The 20036-nt window shown below is 41.9% G+C and overlaps 1 protein-coding gene across 1 annotated transcript; it reads right to left on the minus strand.

Moving 5' to 3' along the window:
* Positions 1-255: 255 nt before the first annotated feature.
* LOC306943976 (fibronectin-like) lies at positions 256-15854 on the minus strand. The gene is made up of 24 exons (XM_079530559.1): positions 15739-15854; positions 15114-15129; positions 14702-14956; positions 14321-14584; positions 13885-14154; positions 13507-13767; positions 12728-12988; positions 12111-12368; positions 10856-11116; positions 9661-9921; positions 8973-9230; positions 8550-8807; positions 7929-8186; positions 7475-7732; positions 6764-7027; positions 6007-6264; positions 5612-5869; positions 4932-5189; positions 4554-4811; positions 4152-4412; positions 3743-4006; positions 3324-3614; positions 2971-3207; positions 256-1425 (listed from the first exon to the last, which is right to left on the minus strand). The coding sequence occupies exons 1-24, from the start codon at positions 15790-15792 to the stop codon at positions 1382-1384; spliced, it is 5586 nt and encodes a 1861-aa protein (XP_079386685.1). The 5' UTR covers positions 15793-15854; the 3' UTR covers positions 256-1381.
* Between the last annotated feature and the right edge of the window lie 4182 nt (positions 15855-20036).

Below are 20036 nucleotides of genomic sequence, written 5' to 3' on the forward strand. Positions count from 1 at the left end.
CTCGTGTCAGATTAATTTAACCCATTTAGACCTGTTGTAATTTATACGTTGTTAAATCCGGGATCTACCTCTGTCATTCGTTGTTGCTATACATGTAGCAATGGCATTGTTTGGTTTCTTTAATAAGAATTTGAAGGTTTTCAGAAAACTAGTCACTAGACAGTTTTCTGAAAACCTTCAAATTCTTATTTTACACTAGTGTGTAAATGTTAAATTGATGACAGGAAAAAATAACACATTTTTGTATCAGTTAATTTTCAGTTTTATTTGAGAATATTGCATATACATTCATGAGGCTGAAGATAAACATTCTCTGTACAACTGTACCATTTATGTATAGTTTATTAAATACACTTTATAAAAGTGATGAATATTAAAGTATGAAATCGTCAAATATAAAACACAGAAAATATACAATTTTACATTTTTGTTCATTAAAGCATCAACAGATGCTACAGTAGCCATTTCTTAAGCCATTAAATGTTTATACCCTGTGGTTAAATTATTTAGTAGCTAATAAAGCCTGAGATAGGCTATATGCTTAATTTATACCCTCGAGGAATGCTATGGAAAAGTGATAACATCCATAACAAATGTCCTTTATTCTAAAGTCTTGGCTTTGGGACGTCAACATTTTGCCTCGCGTCGCAGAATGGAGGGGACTATGTTCCCAAATCACTCCTCAAGTTCAACGATATCCCACGTGCGCGTCGCAGAATGGAGAAATTCCATTAGTCGCGAGTGCAGGACAATTGGCACTGTTGGAGGATCGCACACTGGGATGATTGGGACCGGCAGGAGGAAACCCTCGGAACAGTGGGGATTTAATTACATTTAAACAACAAACTTCTGTCCGTGACTAGCCATGGTTCACATGACGCTCGTACTTCGTGAAGTAGGCTACTGTTACAAACCGTTACAATTGGTCAAGACAAGGTAATCAAGGTAATCAAATGCATAGAAATGAACCAAACCTATATCAGTCACAGTAGAATACACACACAGTCACACACACATGCACACACACACACACACACACACACACACACACACACACACAAATCATTCAATATACAGTATATACACTGAAACCAGGGACGTATTAACCCCCACGAGGGCCACTGGGCCAGTATGTGTTTTGGGGGCCTCCATAGTGCAAATCTTTTTTCTTATCATCTTTTTGACCTATAACAACAGCCAATGAAGGTCCCCAGGAGCTCTTTTCAGGGCCTCAAATCCAGTACAGCGCAGCCGGAGTCCAGTTTCCCTGAAGGGCTGCACACACGTGCAGCATTGAAGTAGGTTTTATCTGAGTTCAGGTCAGTGAGGATGAAGCTTTCCTTCCACAGTCAGTACCTGTCCAAAGGTGATCATGTCCATGTCATTTATTAAGTGAGAAAGATCTTCTTCTCCTCCTTCGTCCTCCTGAGTAATGAAAAAGGCATCACATAACATATTTGCCATCTGTGACTTTTGTTTACTTGATATTCCGTCCGGGCAACTCATCAATCGAAAGAAAAAACATTTATAATGAATATGATTTGACCATGAATGGATCTGCTATTAGGCAGTGGTGTAAAGTAAGTTAGTACATGTACTCAAGAGTACTTGTGAAACGGGACATTCTGCATAATGATTACTTTTACTTTGGTGTACTTTAAGTATATTTTGATGCCAATACCTTTGTACTTTCACAGAATTTTACTTGTACCTTTTTTGCATGTATCGATACTAATACTTAAGTTAAAAAAATAAGGTATTTTTCCAACATTGCTATTAGGCAGGGTTAGGGAGCACGCTACACCTTCCCTACAAAACAGGGGCCTTCTGAATCCCACCCGTGGTTGATAATAAAGCCAGATCCAAAACAACAGGTGTTTAGCTGTGATGGACGAACGGTGAGCAGCAATCCTAGCCACAGCAGTAGCATGAGGCAACAACACAGCAGGAATGAGCAATGCAAATGTCCCTGTTTAAATGGGGTGCTCTATTTGTGTAGTGTGTGTGTCATTGGAGAAAAAAGGAGTCTGAACAGTAACAGGATAGGTGTTCACCAAGGAAGAGTGGCTACCTCGGTGTTAAATAGGCTACGTATACGGTATTCTTTCCAAAATGTTAAAACAAATATTTGGAAAATGTTTTTAACGTGCCTAAACATTCAACATTTAAAAAAGATGTCAAAAGAATATTAATATTTCTACAATTTGCTACAAAACGTATATCCAGTTATTTTGGACCATAAAAAAGAAGTTGAAGTATAAAATTAAGTCGATAATGATGTACCGTGCATGATCACATACATCATGTATACTTTATAATGTAAAGTAAAAGTATACATGATGTGATCATGCACCTATCATGTATCTGTCTGAGCAATGGGGCCACCAGGCAGCAACTGCAAAGAGTTTCTTGACTGAACTTGCTCTGCACATTGAATTTGTGGCACTCTGTGAAGTAACAGTTCTGACATCTCCGGTCCATGGGACAAGCTTATTCAGATCTGACACACCATGTGACATTTGTGAACTAGATCAGTGGTTCCCTAACGTTTTAGCCCGTGACTCAAAAGAGAGATTAGACATTTGCCCGGGACCCAAACTGGTGAAAACAGCAGATCTACAAGCACATAACGCGTCGCTTCGAGCCGCGTTGTGACCTTGTAGATCAGCTATTTTCACTATATTTCTTAAACATTTGTTTTCTAATTTATGGAATTTCTTTGTTTTGTGTTTTATTTTTGTTATGTTAATTTGAAATAATAATAATTAAAAACAAAAATAACAACAACAAAAAATAAAGGGACCCATAAAAATGTGCCCGCGACCCACAAATGGGTCCCGACCCAGTGTTTGGAAACCAGTGAACTAGATGGCAAAATAGAAACCTAGCAATAGTCTGGGCTTCCATTACCAGCATAGAGGGCCAGTGCTATGAAGCATTCTTAACATGAATGTGAACAAAGGTGCGTACCAGATGTGACATGTGTTCCTTCACTCTCCCCTCCTTCGTTGCTGGCTGTGACGGCCAGGTGACTGGACTGGATATTGGTTACGGAGCAGGTCAGGCTGCCTGTGCTGCACAGCAGGGACTTTGGCGGGACGCTGTCATCATACACCTTGTATGTGACGGCATGTACAGAAGCATTCCATGAGACTGTGGCAGAGGAGATATCACCGTTGTACGTCACTCCTGTTGGAGGACAAGGAGCTGTGAGGTGGAGGGGAGGGGGGGTTGTGGTTTAGTAATTTTGTTTTTGTGATAACTCTGCCTCAGCTGAGCAGCACAATCACACTTCTGAGCAATATGTAAAAATCTCAGTGTACCTGTTATTCCACTGATAGTCCTTGATGGACCACTGTTGCCACCACAGTTACTGCTTCCTACACTGGCGAGGAAAGATGAACCGCAGGGCAGGGGCATCTCATAGGCAGTCGAGGTTGTGGGATGGGACGAGAGGTCGAACAAGGTCTGGTTGTCCCCAAGGAGACTTCCTGTCACAGTCAACAGGTACTGGACATCTGAACAGGGGACCTCTGTCCAGCTGAAGCGCAGAACCTGGCGCTGCAGTTGCTGTGGCATCAGCCGTACCTGTACACTGTCTGGAGGACAGGGACCTAAAGGAGAGAGTGGGAATGAATACATTAGTTGTCACAAGGTGAAATGTGAATACAGAAACCATCTTATGGAATTGAATGGCTCAGCAAGTGTTTGAGAAGTACAACTGTTACAGTAGATTGTCTACCTGCTCCAATCCGTACTGTGTCACTGACAGAACTGTTGCATGTCCCGTCTGAGGCCAGTACAGTGAAGTTGTAATGGATTCCACACTGAAGACCCTCTATGGTGCAGTTTGTGTCCAAGCTGTCACAGCACACCATGTTGTCACTGTCGTCCTGGGCACAGCCGAAGTATTCCACATCATCATCAGTGGCGGGAGTCCAGGACAGTAGTGCAGACAGGCTGGCACAGTTGTACTCAACTGAGAGGTTGACTGGTTGGCATGGAGCTAAAGGGAAGGGAGATTCAGGGGTTTGAAGTTTGCTTTTCTAAGAGAAACACTTTCATATAAACTATACATTGGTGTTTGCGTGTGTGTACATGTTCATGTGTGTGTTCAGAGAAAGCAGAGTTTTGTGGGTATGTTATGTTACCTGTCTGCAACTGGATGGTGGTGCTGGGACGGCTGTCACACAGGCCGTTGGCTGCACAGATAGAGAACGTATAGAGGACACCACAGGCCAGGTCATCCACCATGCAGGTGGTGCTGGTGGAAGTAGTGCAGTTTGTGGTGTGGTCTCCACCCACCGCAGTCACTGTGTACATCTCTGCCCCTAAGGCCGAGTCCCACGATACGGTGGCTGTGTTGGTCATACAGTCCAAGAACCCGGAGATGCCCTGGGGCTGCCTCGGAGCTGGAGAATGCACATGGGAGGAAATTTAGTTCAATGAATGATTGAGGAGTCAGACATGCAAGCTGGATTCATCACCATTACTATTACAAAGAATTAATAAAGTATTTATAGTTACAGGTTTGGTGGCATGACCGCCCATACCTGAAGAGGTGTTGACTGGTAGACTGAGCTGGCTGTCACAGTATTCTGTGTGAGCCATGACTTGTAGAGAGAAAGTATACCCACAGGGCAGATCCTCGATGGAACATGTATTGTTGCAAGACGTGCATGAAAGAACTCTTCCGTCACCAGTGGCAGTAGCTGTGTAGTTGAGGTCATCTGTGTTGGGATCCCAGGAAATCACCATGGTGTCAGAAGAACAGTTGAGCCAGGAACGTACATTCTGTGGTGGGCAAGGGACTGGGGAAAAGAATGGATTGTTTTCATTAGACGACAATCTGGAGGTGGCAGGGTGAAAAGTATACAGTGTAAGTGTTTTCTTTGTGTGCAACCATGTCCATGTGTATATTCATCTCTTACCTGAGCTGAATACCAGGGCCTGACTCGGGTTGCTGGAGCAGTTTCCATTAATAGCCTTGATATCTACAGTGTACTTGGAGCCACAGGTGATGTGTGTAAGAGTACAGTTGAGATCAGAGGACTGGCAGGTGGAATTGCCTCGACTACTCCAGGCAGAAACAGAGTACTGTACTGCCCCCTTGCTGGCAGACCAGGACACAACAGCAGTGTTGCTGATAGAGTCAGGATATACCTGGACAATGGTAGGAACACATGGCACTACAAAGAGAGGATGGATAAAGAATTAAACATTGCACAACAAAAACGAGATGTCATGAAGTAAAACATTTACACAATTTGATTCTGGGGAGAGACTCAGAGCAAGGTGTCTTAAAGAAATCAGTTTATATGCCGAGTGGAAACATGATGTGTTGTTCATAGTAATTCTCAATAATTTTCAATCTAATTCAATCTAATCTAATCTAATCTAATTAAACTCTCTCCCAGGGACATAACCAATAGGTCAAAATCAGCATCAATCCGATTCCGAATTCACTCCAGCACCTTATGAGAACAGCCACTATGTGGTCCCTTTTGGTCATGTCTCATCATGGAAAAAGGCGCTGCCTGTTCTTTCTTTTTTAAAGCGCCTAGTTTGAACCCAGCTTTACAGTGTCTGTCTTTAGTGAAGATCTTCTCACCTGTTTCGAATTCCACAGCTGGACTTGGTTCACTGTGACAACCTCTGTCAACAGCTACAACACTGACAGAGTAGGTTTCACCACAGTGTAGATCAGTGAAAGAGCAGGAGTTTGCAGAGCTTGAGTTACAGGTGTGGTTATGTCCATCATGAACAGTTGCTGTTGCTATGTACATGTCTGCTCCTGAAACAGGGAACCAGGACACTGTGCTACGCCCACATTCCGTAGACACAGAAACATTACTGGGGGAGCAGGGACCTGGAGAGATGGAGGGAAGAAGTGGAGCGAAAAAAAGATGAGGAGTCAGACATGCAAGCTGGATTCATCACCATTATTATTACAAAGAATTAATAAAGTATTTATAGTTACAGGTTTGGTGGCATGACCGCCCATACCTGAAGAGGTGTTGACTGGTAGACTGAGCTGGCTGTCACAGTATTCTGTGTGAGCCATGACTTGTAGAGAGAAAGTATACCCACAGGGCAGATCCTCGATGAAACATGTGTCGTCGGAAGACGTGCATGTGAAAAGACTTCCGCCGCCAGTGGCAGTAGCTGTGTAGTTGAGGTCATCTGTGTTGGGATCCCAGGAAATCACCATGGTGTCAAAGGAACAGTTGAGCCAGGAACGTACATTCTGTGGTGGGCAAGGGACTGGGGAAAAGAATGGATTGTTTAAAAAATATATGTATTTAAAACATTAAAAAAAGAAACAAAACAAAAGAAACAAATACAAAAATAAAATAAAAATAATAATAGTAGTATTGAAAATAGTAGTGAAAGTAGTGAAAATAGCCGATCTACAAGGTCGCAACGTGGCGCGAAGCGACACGTTATGAGCTTGTAGATCTGCTATTGTCACGTAGTCTCGACCTGAGAAGTTTGGGAACCACTGATATAGAGCATCTAGTCTATTGGTGTTTGCGCGTGTGTGTTCATGTGTATATTTCCGTGTGTGTTCATGTGTATATTTCCGTGTGTGTTCATGTGTATATTTCCGTGTGTGTTCATGTGTATATTTCCGTGTGTGTTCATGTGTATATTTCCGTGTGTGTTCATGTGTATATTTCCGTGTGTGTTCATGTGTATATTTCCGTGTGTGTTCATGTGTATATTTCCGTGCAGAGAAAGCTGAGTTCTGTGGGGATGTTACCTGTCTGTAACTGGATGGTGGAACTAGGACGACTGTCACACAGGCTGTTGGTGGCGGTGACGGAGAACGTATAGAGGACACCACAGGCCAGGTCATCATCCACCATGCAGGTGGTGCTGGTGGAAGTAGTGCAGTTTGTGGTGTGGTCTCCACCCACGGCCGTCACTGTGTACATCTCTGCCAGTGAGGCCTCGTCCCACGATACGGTGGCCGTGTTGGTCAGGCAGTCCAAGAAGACACGGAGGCCTTGGGGCTGGCTTGGAGCTGGAGAATGCACACAGGAGGCAGTATGGTTGGTTAGAATACTGTATATCACTGGTTCGTCTGGACCATAGAGCTATAATATAATCTAGAGAACGTATTGAGGAGCGATAGCCCCCACTATTCACTTCAATGGAAGTTGCTCAGTGGCGTTTTGAAAAAATAATATATTTATTTCTTTCAGTAATTTCACGAAGAAATAAATTCATTAAATTAGAAAACAAATATTTAAGTAGTAGTGAAAATAACCAATCTACAACAAGCTCACAACGCAATGCAAGCTTGTAGATCTGCTATTTTCACTAGTTTAGGTCCGGGGGAGAGAATTTCAGTTTTGGGTGACGGGCTAAAAGGATTGAGAGTTTTGACATGCAAACGAGATTCATCACCACTATTACCAAAATGAACGAAAGCATTCAGAGATATTTTGTGTCATGACCGTGCCCATACCTGATGAGACGTTGACTGGTAGACTGAGCTGGCTGTCACAGTATTCTGCGTGAGCCATGACTTGTAGAGAGAAAGTATTCCCACAGGGCAGATCCTCGATGAAACATGTGTCGTCGGAAGACGTGCATGTGAAATGACTTCCGCCGCCAGTGGCAAGAGCCGTGTAGTAGAGGGCACCTGAGCTGGGATTCCAGGAAACCCCCATGGCATCAGACGAACAGTTCACCCAAGCATGTACATCCTGTGGTGGGCAAGGGACTGGAGAAAAGAGTGGACCGGTTTTAATTCACCTGATAATCTAGAGGTGGCAGTAAAAAACAATGTTTTTTAGTAAAAAACAATGTTTTTTTACTGCCAAAAAAAACCCCAATGTTTATTTACTGCCACCGTGATAAAATGACAGTATTTTGTGTGTCTGTTTTTGCCCTATGCATGTGCATTCTCAATCTCTTACCTGAGCTGAATACCAGGTCCTGACTTGGTTCACTGGAGCACTTGCCATTAATAGCCTTGACAGCTACACTGTAATTGGTGCCACATGTGAAGCTTGTAAGAGTACAGTTGAGTTCAGAGGACTGGTGGATGGAATTGCTGTGATTACTCCAGGCAGAAACAGAGTACTGTACTGCCCCCCTGCTTGCAGACCAGGACACAACAGCAGTGTTTCTGATGCAGTCAGGATATACCTGGACGTTGGTAGGAACACATGGCACTACAAAGAGAGGATGGATATAGAGTTTAACATTACACAGCAATACTATGATGAACTGCCTATAAACGAGAACAAACCTGGACTCCAAAACACCATGAAACTAAATGCAATGTAAATGTAAAAGTGCAAGGTTGGAGTGGAATGATAGGTTGTTTATGCATTCCGAATTGCTAAATGACTTTACATTGTGGGTTGGTTATTCTATGGTGGTGATGCTTATTCTTTCCTTTGTCCCTTTACTAATTTCAGACATACATTCATATATTTGCATAAATTATATGTAAATAAGTATACTTTCAACAGAAAAAAATACCTAAGAGGTCAAAAGCAACATTACAGTGTCTCTGGTGAACATCTTCTCACCCGTTTTCAGTTCCACAGCTGGACTTGGTTCGGTGTGACAACCTCTGTCAACAGCTACAACACTGACAGAGTAGTGTTCACCACAGTGTAGATCAGTGAAAGAGCAGGAGTTTGCAGAGCTTGAGTTACAGGTGTGGTTATGTCCATCATGTGCAGTTGCTGTTGCTATGTACATGTCTGCTCCTGAAACAGGGAACCAGGACACTGTGCTACGGCCACATTCTGTAGACACAGAAACATTACTGGGGGAGCAGGGACCTGGAGAGATGGAGGGAAGAAGTGGAGAGACAAAAAGATTATTCTCTTTCATGTTTCATAGAACTGATCAAATCTTAAATGGTCTAACCAAATTAGTCTGTTGGAGACTGATTGGAGACAGATCAGTACAGCTTTAAGATTGTATGTATTGTTCTCTCTGTGTACCTGCAATGAAGTGTTGAGGAATACTTGGATTCCCAGCACACGAGTCAGCATATGGTGTCACTGTGATGGTATAGTTCTGGCCACAGTGCATGTTGAGTATCTGACAGCTGGTACTGTTGGTGAGGCAGTAATGTATGTCACCATCCTCTCCCACTGCTGTCACATTGTAAGATGAGGCAGTGGCGCTTCCTACCCAGGTCACATGGGCTGTATTGGGACATGTCAGACTGGCACTGACATTCTCTGGGGCACACAAGACTGGGAAGAGAAAAAGCAGAAATGTGGAACGCATATTAAGAGTTAATAGACGAAATGGCTCGTTATGTTATTTTAAATTGAATACTTCTAGCAGGACCGGACTACATCCTAAGAATCTACTACACAATGTACACATTAGTTCTATTTGTGAATTTAAACATACAACAGTCTGCGATCCTTATAAAGTTCTGCAATCAATGGCGTTTACAGTCTCATTTCTCTTTTACCTAAATCTTCCATTGTGAGACGCGTGCTTGCATTTATGGATTTTATGCATTCAGACATTGAGCCGCCATGCAAAAGAGTTTTCATAAAAGGTTATGTGATGAAAAAAGAAAATAATAACTAAACCATAATTCACTAAAGAGTTTTACTTTGCAGTGTAACTGCTCAAGAACATGACACCCATCCATAAGCATGCAGGCTCTACCTGAGTTCAGGTTGATGGGTGTTGAGGCGGGGGAACACACTCCATCACTGTAGGTGACAGTGACGTCATACGCCTTCCCACAGGGCACTGAGAGGATTTCACATGTGTTGAGTGTGTCGGAGGTGCAGTTGAGTTGAGAGCTGCTGTAGTCCTGTAAGACTGCAGTGTAGCTGCCTGTGGGCTGATGGTGCTCCCAGCTTATATCAACGTTATTGGATGTGCAGTTTGCGACCGCTTGAACGTGGCTTGGAGCGCAGGGTCCTGGAAAAGAGGCAGGAAAAGAAATTAGGGTGTGTGTTATGTGTCTGACTGACATACTTTATGAAATATGTAACTTTACTTTATAATGGAAGTCAATGGGGCTCGGATAAGGCTGAAAACCAAACTTCCTGCTGTTTGATCCCGAGATCCACATGATTCGATTTATGTTATGCTATCATTGCAGTTGGCATGACCTTCCAAAGAGTGAAATGACTAAAGAGACACAGTGACAGAGGAGATCACAGACTCATTCGTAGCCATATCTCTCATGTCACAATCAATAAAACTCTCCTACAGTAGGTCATCATTTTAGGTCAGCAAACAATGACTGTTCAGAAAGTGGACTTTGCATGAGGATGTGCTCTTCTCTGGGTATGGGTGTGTTCAATACTATGACACTTTGAATTCATGAGTATGAGTCACAGGGCAGTATAGGTGGGTGAGTATGAAAGCCACCCACCAATACCACATGTAGTACATGTCTTTAAATGTTGTTTTGATATGATATCAGTGTCATAGATAAAAAAAAATAGATGTCTCATTGGCCGCTGCAGTTCATTGGAGTCATGTGTATCAACGTGAGGACGGAAGTGCGGAAGGCATGCTGCCACACAAGACTACTGGTGGCCAATCACAGCGCGTCTTTTCCGGGACATGTCAGACCTGAACGTCAGACCTGAACGACCTGAATGTCAGACCTGAATTGCCAGAATGTTGCCTCTCGTAAGCGGCAATAGTTGTCTGGCTACGCGAGACTAGTGAAGCACCAACGTGGAAGCTTGCCCTCAAATTGAGTACACACGCCCCAGAGCCGAAGGAGGCGTCTACCTTTCTATGTCTATGGTGCAACAATGGTCAGTGTCATGGTTGTCTACCATGTGATGAGAAGAGACATTCCATGTAATGTGGACAAATCTTCCCTCTGTCCTCCTACCTGTTGTAAACCCCACATGTTCAGTGATGGTGCTGTTGCACTTCAAGTTAGTGGCGACGACGGTGCCATTGTAACTTTGGTCACAGTCGAGGCCGTCGATGATGCAATTTGTTTGGAATGACATGCAGCTGTGCACCATGCCGTTGGCGTGCTGAGCCGTAGCAATGTAGAACACGGCTCCGTTGCTCGATGTCCAGTTGACAATAGCAGAATGTGGGTTGCAGTCTACCGCTATAGTAGACACGTTGGGACTACAGGGTGCTGGGAGGGTGAGAAGAGAAGATTTTCATCAATTATCATCAATCATCATATGATAGTGGGCCCTATTTTCATCAGTGCCTTACCCCTAAACTTCTTTGCTTTTTTTGTTGTTGCTTTTTTTACTATTTTGAAAACATTATACAATTGTTCAAAGGCAATCTACAATACATTGACACGTTGTGAGCTTGTAGATTGGCTATTTGAACTATTCAAAAATGTTTTTCAAGGCCCAGGCTGGCCTAGCGGTCTGGGCACCTAGGTTGCTAATCACTCCCCATCTCTCTCTCGTCCCATCAGCTTACTGTACACTATCAAAAAGGCAGAAAAAGGCCCAAAAATATATGCATGATATTAAAGGAGTCATTCACCAAAGAAATTACTTATTTTCTATCAATTACACACCCCATGAAGCCTTGAATTCATGGAGATTTTTTGTTATTTCCAAAGCCTATAATTTGATGACCGGCTTAGTCTCCGGTAGGAGACTGAATAATTGCAGGTCAATTGAGTCTAAACGCCATTAGTTTGGGGGAACTAATGCTGTAATAGATGTTAATAGAGCGTCGCAGTCCAGCCTCCTACCCTGGACCAGGAAATGAAACCCAATGCATTATTCTCATAGACATTTCTTAAAGTATTTATTTAAAGACGGTTACGCCGCGGACAAAGCCAACTCGAGTCGTGACAATTCATGACAACACAAACAATATTTTGGACCAAACAAATAATTAGAAAGAAGAAAAAAACGGCAGGTTACAACACTTTTTTTGTTGTTTTTCTTCTTTGTAATTATTTGTTTGGTCCAAAATATTGTTTGTGTTGTCATTAGTTGTCACGACTCGAGTTGGCTTTGTCCGCAGCGTAACCGTCTTTAAATAAATACTTTAAGAAATGTCTATGAGAATAATGCATTGGGTTTCATTTCCTGGTCCAGGGTAGGAGGCGGGACTGCGACGCTCTATAGGGGACATATTAGACATTTTCCAGTGCCTACCAGTCACAGCCGCTTGTCCCAGCACCCTGTTGGCACATTCACCGGCAATGGCAGTGACCCACACGCTGAGGTGTTCACCGCATGAAACACCAGCCACAACACAGCTGTTGGAGGTATTGGTACAATGATATTTGTCTCCGTTGTTCCCATAAACCTCCACCAGGTAGGATTCAGCACCGGCCGCATCATCCCAGCTCGTGGTCAGATTGTCAGACTGGCAGTCTGACAACGTCAACACATTTTCTGGTCTACATGGAGCTAGAAGAAAGAGAGGGAGAAAGGACAATGGAAAATTAGGCAATGCAGCATAACAACCTGGGGACGCCTTCCATGATTGCTTTATTGGCCCTGCACCCACTGTCGAGGTGCGTGTAAATAGGTATGCTCAGTGATGTGTGATGATGACATAGGACCACAATGGAAAGTAGTCCCTATGACATTTTTGTGTTTCAAATAGTTTTAATATTAATGTCTGACTGTACCACTTGCTGTTTACATACAGTTTTGACTAATAAAGTATTCAATCAATACATGTAGCTTTGTCAATTGTTTCCGTGTTCTGTATAGTAGTTTATTGTCACACAAATCTATCAAAAAGACAATAAATTAGTACTCACAGGCGCGTACTATTGTAGGGGGGCTGACTTCACTGTTACACTCTGTACTGATGGCGTACACAGTGTAGTTGTAGGACAGACCACAGCGAGTGTCTGTGAAGTAGCATGACGTTTCGGTGGTCCTGCATTGAACTTCCACCCCATCGCTGCTCACAGATTTGGCCAAGTAGTGGATAGTGTTGTGGGTGGCCTCCCAGCTGAAGACCACCACGTTACTGGCACACTCCCGGAATGCTGAGGCGTTAGCAGGCGCACATGGAACTACAGAGAATGGGGAAGAGACAGATTAGTTAGAATCACTGGGTTGTGTGTTGTGGCGGGGAAAACTAAGACAACATTCCATGTTGAATTATTGTTCGGACACTTAGAAATGCATGGTTTGGTTAATCCACTTCTAAAGTAGGCTAGTCCGTTCTCAATATAGAAAATATAACCATTGATGACAAATAGGCTACAGTTTTACAAGCTTTACAGTATCCAGTGAAAGTCCCAGTAGAGAAACGCATTGTCTGTGTGTGTTATCTAATACAGCCTACAGAGAGCAGGATCCTTTTATCTCTTTGTCTTCTTAAAACATAAGATTATGTCACATTCATATCTAGGTTACACACTAGAAGAATGTCTCTTCTAGATGGGCTCTTGGTCCCCGGTCACGGTGACAGTGTGCCTTTCTCGGTATAGAAACGTCCGAGAAAGGCAGAGTAATACACTTCTATGTTCTTGAAAGGTCCATGTGATTGTGCCCCGCCCCCGCACCACACACACACACACACACGCACCTGTGTCGAAGAAGGTGGAGGTGTTGGAGACGCTCTGGCAGTCGTCGGAGATGGCTGTGACGCGGACCTGGTACCTCTCACCACACTTCAGACTGCTGATGGTACAGCTAGTGGAGGCGGAGGTGCAGTTGAGTTCTGCGGCCGTGCCGTCGATGACCGTGGCCTTGTAGGAGTTGGCCCCAAACACAGCTCCCCAGGTCACCGTCACAGTGCTCGCAGTACAGTCGTAGTTCACTGAGATCGAACTCACTTTGTTTATGACTTGGAGAGAAAGAGAAAGATAAACAGAGCTTTTTAAAGAGTTTTGATTAAAATCTCAGTGCATCAATGCAGATGGTGGAAACCATGCTGATAATCAGATGATCAATAAATACTCACTGCTGGTTGTGTGTGAGACGTTAGCAGGCTCGCCGGCCTTCAGGAAGTTGTTGACTGATGACACGCTAACTACGTAATTTGAACAAGGCTGCAGATCAGTAATCTCCATAGTTGTGGCTGAAATTCTTTGGACGATCTGGGTGATGCTGGAGTCATCGTTGTCACTAAGGGTCACCTGATACATCAGGACATTGTTCACAGCAGCCCAGGTAACCCTGGCTGTGCTTTTCGATGTTGGCATAATATTCACATCTGTAGGTGGCTGTACCACTGTGAGGGAAGAATATCCATTGTTAGATTAGTAGATATGCAAATGCCTCAGTCTGTACAAGTACAAGGTCATTAATTGTAGAATAGTTTGCACGCTGACATTATTAACCAATTTTGTATTTTGGGCAACTAGTCATTAAAACTCTGATGCTGCTGCATGACTTACGTGTTGTGATTATCTTAGGTCCACTCCTGGCTCCCATGCCAGCACTATTAGAGGAGTAAACATAGCATTTGTAGGTTGTAGATGGAGTCAGACCATCCACCTGTCCACTGGTGGCTGTGAAGCTCTGGTTGAAGATCTGTACTGTGGTCTTATAGTCCAACACAACCACATAATACTCTTTCGCCCCTGTCACGGCGGTCCATTCAAACTTTATGGAGGTACTGGAAATGGCTTCGGAAAGGGTTAATTTGGACCTAGCCGGCACTGTAGGAAAGTAATACCAACGATGTATAGTTAGTAAGTTGTGCAGCAAGTTCTCTTTCATTCCATTTGTGATTCCAGTGATTTATTTTTATGTTAAGTTTGAAATTAGAATTTTACCTGTCCATGACATCTTCATGCTCTGACACAGTACCGTGAAAGACCGGTAAGCGCTTATTGTCACTTTATATAAACGTCCTGGTCTCAGCCCCTGGACCTTTCTGTTATTTAAAACAGAAGTCAGCACAACTGGAGCACTGCTTGTTGAGTTGACAACTCTGACGTCCAATAAATATTGTGTCGCACCAGTAGTAGGGTCCCAAACAACTTGCAATGACGATGCAGAGGGAGATGATATTGAAGTAATAACACAACCTGGGAAAGGGAAAAAATAAGTATACAGCTTATTACAACTAAGGAGTTTTTAGAATCAGACTCAGGTCTAAATGGTTCAAGTAATATATCACAGCAGAGTGCACATGTAATTGCAACAAATAATTGGAATAACAACAAAATAAGACAGATCACTCACCTGTGGGCAACTGAGCCTGGGGGCAAAAGCAAGTGTAAATGAGAAAACATCACATGTACTTAGTGCAAACAAAGATCTAATTTTATGTCTGAGTAAAATCACAGCATTTATGTTTGAGTATTTGAATGAAGCTTTTGTTTGTTTATTTTAACATTATACTACTATATTCCCATAGCAATCATTGCGTGTTTGTTGAATTACAGGGGTCTCCTGCACATCTTTCCAGCTCTGTTGTAGACAGAAGTTACAGAACATACATTTCCATAGTCGGAATATCAATTTCATCCAATCAGGAGAGAGAACTCATGCAGGATACAGGCTAATCAAGTGGAATTGGAAGTACTTGGAAATGAATTAATGAGAAGACAAAATTGGAACTGCAATGCAAGCTGATAAATGATCTCTGCTGTGTTCGCTCTCCTGATTGGATGAAATGTGTAACCCAACAACTGAAATGTATTTTCTGTTTACCAAAGAGTTGGAGAGATGGGGAAAGCCCTGTAACTGAACAGACACTCTATATTTATGAATATTCCATTCATATTAACCTTTTAAAACATTCAAGTTTTAAATACAGTCAGCACCTTTTTAAAAGGCAAATAAAAACAAATCCATAATGTATTACCTGTGCCAGAGATAGAAGTATAACAGAGAGACATAATATCCATTGCTTGTCCATGTTGGTGACTGTCAGGTAGTCAATGCGTTTGATTCAATTTCACGCTTAGCTGCTACTTTTAGAGGCTGATCACCACCTGTTAGCCAATCAGGACGTCCCGATGGAGAACATGTGCCCTACTCTAAGAATGTGCCATACACCCAACATCACCCCCCCCCCCCCCCCCCCCCCCACCCAATGGTTTACTGTTACGTTAGATAATATCCTCCTGAAAGGAGATAATGCTGAAAGCATGTGATGGCTTCATCTTTTCCTTGAAACAGTAAAAACCCTGAGGAAGGAAAGAAAGAAGAAAGAAAGTATGAAACCCGATAAAGGTTGTTTTTACTCTTTAAATTTGTTATGTATATCCGTCGGCTGGCGGGGGCCCTGGGGCGGGCCTACTTTACGAGTATTTTCAATACTTTTACTTCTACTTCACTACATCTCAGATAAAATTGTTGCACTTTTACTCACTCACTACATTTATTTGTTACTAGTTACTTTATAGATTTAGATTATTATTACAAAACAAACATTAACCACTTTACACCACCCTATACACATTTAGCAGCCATTTGAAAATCAAAGCCTTGTGAGCTTGTAGATCTGCTATTTTCAAAAGATCATCTTGGAAGCGCTGTGTTATTTATCAGGTCCATGTGTATCCGATTGACCAGTGACAAGGGTCATGTTAGTCAATTGAAATGAGTTCTGGAGCTGCAGCTGTCCCTGCCCTGGACCCTGACCATTGTCAGATACAGGCGTTCTATGCCAAAGGGCTTTGCCAATAACATGAAGACTGATTAACAATTTATTGAGGCTTGGTTTTTGTTATTGTTTAGAGAGGCGCCTGTAAATTCAAAATATTATTCTGGCCCTAATGCTGTCAGCTATCTTTCAAGGTTTGTTATTTGACCTGCATAAAGACATTTTGTCCACATCTTGAGGCTGTTGCACATTTATTTAACATCACTATACAAAATGATACACAATTCTGATCATAATAAACTATTGATTCATAAAACAGATCTATCAGCAGGTCTTGTGGAACATTTGTTTCCCACATGTATTCCTCATACAGGAATTCTCTGATTTCTGTGAAAATAGAATAGAAGGAATATTTGTTCCTCACGAGATGCTGTGAGGCATACAGTAAATATTCCTTCTATTGCTCAATATGTAGGATATATCTATATTTTGCTTATCTTCATCAGCATTATTAGCTAACACTTAATAAGTTTCTGACTTGATTAATTCTTTTTTTTTCACTGATTCAATATCACTGAACTATATCATACTCTGACTCAAAAACTGTTGAAACTAAATTGTATCAATATTAAAGACCACAAAACATTACAGCGGCCATCAAATGCATTACAATGAAATGGCTAAAACCAGCCCCGCCAACATACAGTATGTGGGTGGAAAAAGTATGGGACATTTACCAGATGGAACAAATTACTTATGCCTGAGGCTTCAACCAAACATATTTAGTAAAAGATGGAGTCCTGTACTGCCTCTACTAATGAGGTAGCAGGTTTCGGAATCTCGAGTAACGACTCACTGAATTCACTTCTCCCCAGACCTTCTGATGTGCTCATACTCTTTCCTCTGTCTCCAGTCATGTCTGTTCTCGGTTTTGTTCACTTCCCATTGTGGTCGACGCTCTGTTATTTTTGTCTCGCTACTTATTTCCTTGTTTTATGGTGAATACTTGTAGTATTTTATTTCCTTGTTTTATTGTGAATACTTGTAAATGTATGTGAAGTTGTTTGTGTGTATGAGTGTATAATATATATGTATATTTTGTGAAGGTATGAAACAGCTGAGGTTGTGTAAAAAAAGAAAAAAAAGCAGTTGTAAGAAAAATGTATGCTTTTAATTCTGTGAAGTTGCCTAAACTGAAACTAAAAACAAAGTTAAAAAAATAAAATAAAAAAGACCACAAAACAGAAAAGATGGTATCCAACTATATAAAGTATTCTTTGATTTAATGAATTTGATTTATAGAATTGGGATCAATTATTAAATACATTCCTGGATATCATTGAGCCATTTTCAGGTCTTTGGGTGTACAAAAAACAAACTAAACTAAAAAAACAGCCCACAGTAGCTTCAGAACCTGTGATTTACATAAGGAGCCTTTCATGTTGAAAACACACTTTAGACACAAATGTCTGCCAAAGAATGGCCTTGGGAGAGGCTGACTTCGGGTGACCTCTGGGTGTTCACTCTCACTCTCACATCTCTATCTATGTTTGGACTAGATGACGTGAGATTATGTGTCCATTGTTCCTGCGTGCCTCAGAAATACAGCATTATATAACGGTAAATAATGCTACTCATCAGTGAAACGCAAGACATGCTACTGTGCTGCTTATATAAGGAAATTAGTCACGATGCACATTGGATATAAACCCTCTCCATGTGACTCTTTTTGTCTCCACCAGGCCGAAGGCATGGTGAGAGATTATGTTTTGCACTCCGTCCGTGTGTGCGTCCGTCCGTCCGTCTGTTACCAGCTAATCTCCGGCACCATTAACCCGGTCGATGCCACATTTTGCACACACACTCCCTGGATGCCAACGATGAACCTCAAAGAACGGCCTGTTATAGCGCCATCAGGAGGCCGACTTTTGAAAAACACGTTGTTTGATATTACTCCTTCAGATTCTGTCCAAAAATCCCGCAAATCGTTACACACTATCTCTATAGTCATGTGTTCAAGCCGGATCTGTCCGATGTTTCATATTCCATCCTAATTGGCTAACATTGGCTTTCAAAGTTTGCAGGATTGGCCCGTTTTGAACAAAAAGCCTCAAATCATGAACGCCGCGTGCAATTTACGCAAAATCTTTCACAGACTTTCCTACTAGGCTGAGGAATATATCCCACCCTTTTCACATTGTCCTATTATAATGCCACCAACAGATGGATTTGTAAATGTAGTTGTATTGTAAATGTATTGATAGGCTACATTTCCTGATAATTTCCCCTCTCAATTTATTATGAAACCTCATAAGAAATAAGTCAATTTAAACAATTTACAATTTAGGCATTTGGCAGATGCTCTAATCCAGAGCGATTTAGCAAGGAAGGCACAATGCAATATATCATCTAGGATCATATTCATAGGTAAACCAAGAACCTATCATCATCAGTCTAAACAGCTATAATGTAAAACAAATCAATATGTACATTAAAACTATACAGGTCTAAATGACCTGGCAGCTGTTATATTACATAACATATTACATAACATGCTATCTAACAGTAACTAAATATTTATCTAAGGGTATTCTATTGAAATTACAATTTTTGGGTCAAATGTGTTAGTTATGTAAGTGAATATGATAGGCTTTTCCGTGTTTGTTTGTATAGCCTGTGACAACGCCTGCACTTAACAATAAATCATCCCACCCTACTTCTAAGTTACGTTTTTTTCCATTATTTAATTTCATCCTTTCATCGTTTCCTGGTTCATTTTGATAAGATAAGAATTGATTACTTCCTCATCTCATTTCAGAGACTTCGCTTCCTGCTCTTGTGCGTTCCAGCCTTTTCCTCCTTCTCAGGTTCACTACCTGGTATTCTCCTTTGTCTTCTCATTGCCGGAATGGCTTGCCTACTTCTCACTATCCTTGTGTGCCAAACCAAACCTCTGCAGTAAAGTAACAGTAAAGACTGTTTTAACTGATTAACTACTGTACTAACCCTATACTTTGATACAGCGAACACTTTTAATAAACATTTTATAGACAAATGAGAGAGTGAATTGAGTTTCCATTGCGGCTAGTGAATAAATAAATGGTAAATGGTAAATGGTGCATTTATATAGCACCTTTATCCAAGGCGCTTTACATAGATTGGGCCTCATGCGCCAACCGTTCTTAAGAAGTTCTTAAGAGGAAATTTGTTCTTAGACCCACTTAGGAAGTTTTTAAGAAGGTTTTGGGATCCCTCAATCTTTTCTTAGCTGTGATTTGTTCGTAGGTAAGAACAGAATCTACGCACACTGTGGAGCACTCTTAGGGTGCCTTTTTCGTTCTTAAGTGCAATCTGAAAACATAAAGGAAAAACAGCGCCATCTGCATGATGCTCAAAGTTTGGTCTGAGGACCTCAAGGGGTCCTTGAGGAAGTTCCAGGCAGTCCACAGCGAAATATGGAACATTTACAACTTTAATCCCATTTTATACTTTGAAAATAGCCAATCTACAAGCTCACAAACGCGTCCCATTACTGCCCATTTTGAGCTTGTAGA

The sequence above is a fragment of the Electrona antarctica genome, assembly GCF_951216825.1.
Source record: "Electrona antarctica genome assembly, chromosome: 19".
Taxonomy (NCBI): Eukaryota; Metazoa; Chordata; class Actinopteri; order Myctophiformes; family Myctophidae; genus Electrona; species Electrona antarctica.

What these genes read in the sequence shown, in the direction of transcription:
- LOC306943976 (XM_079530559.1), bottom strand. Translation starts at nt 15,792, where the DNA reads ATGGACAAGCAATGGATATTATGTCTCTCTGTTATACTTCTATCTCTG. An exon ending in TCCTCAACACTTCATTGCAG is followed by an intron (nt 8,808 to 8,972) that starts GTACACAGAGAG and finishes CCATCTCTCCAG; the next exon opens with GTCCCTGCTCCCCCAGTAAT. An exon ending in AGCTGTGGAACTGAAAACGG is followed by an intron (nt 8,187 to 8,549) that starts GTGAGAAGATGT and finishes CTCTCTTTGTAG; the next exon opens with TGCCATGTGTTCCTACCAAC.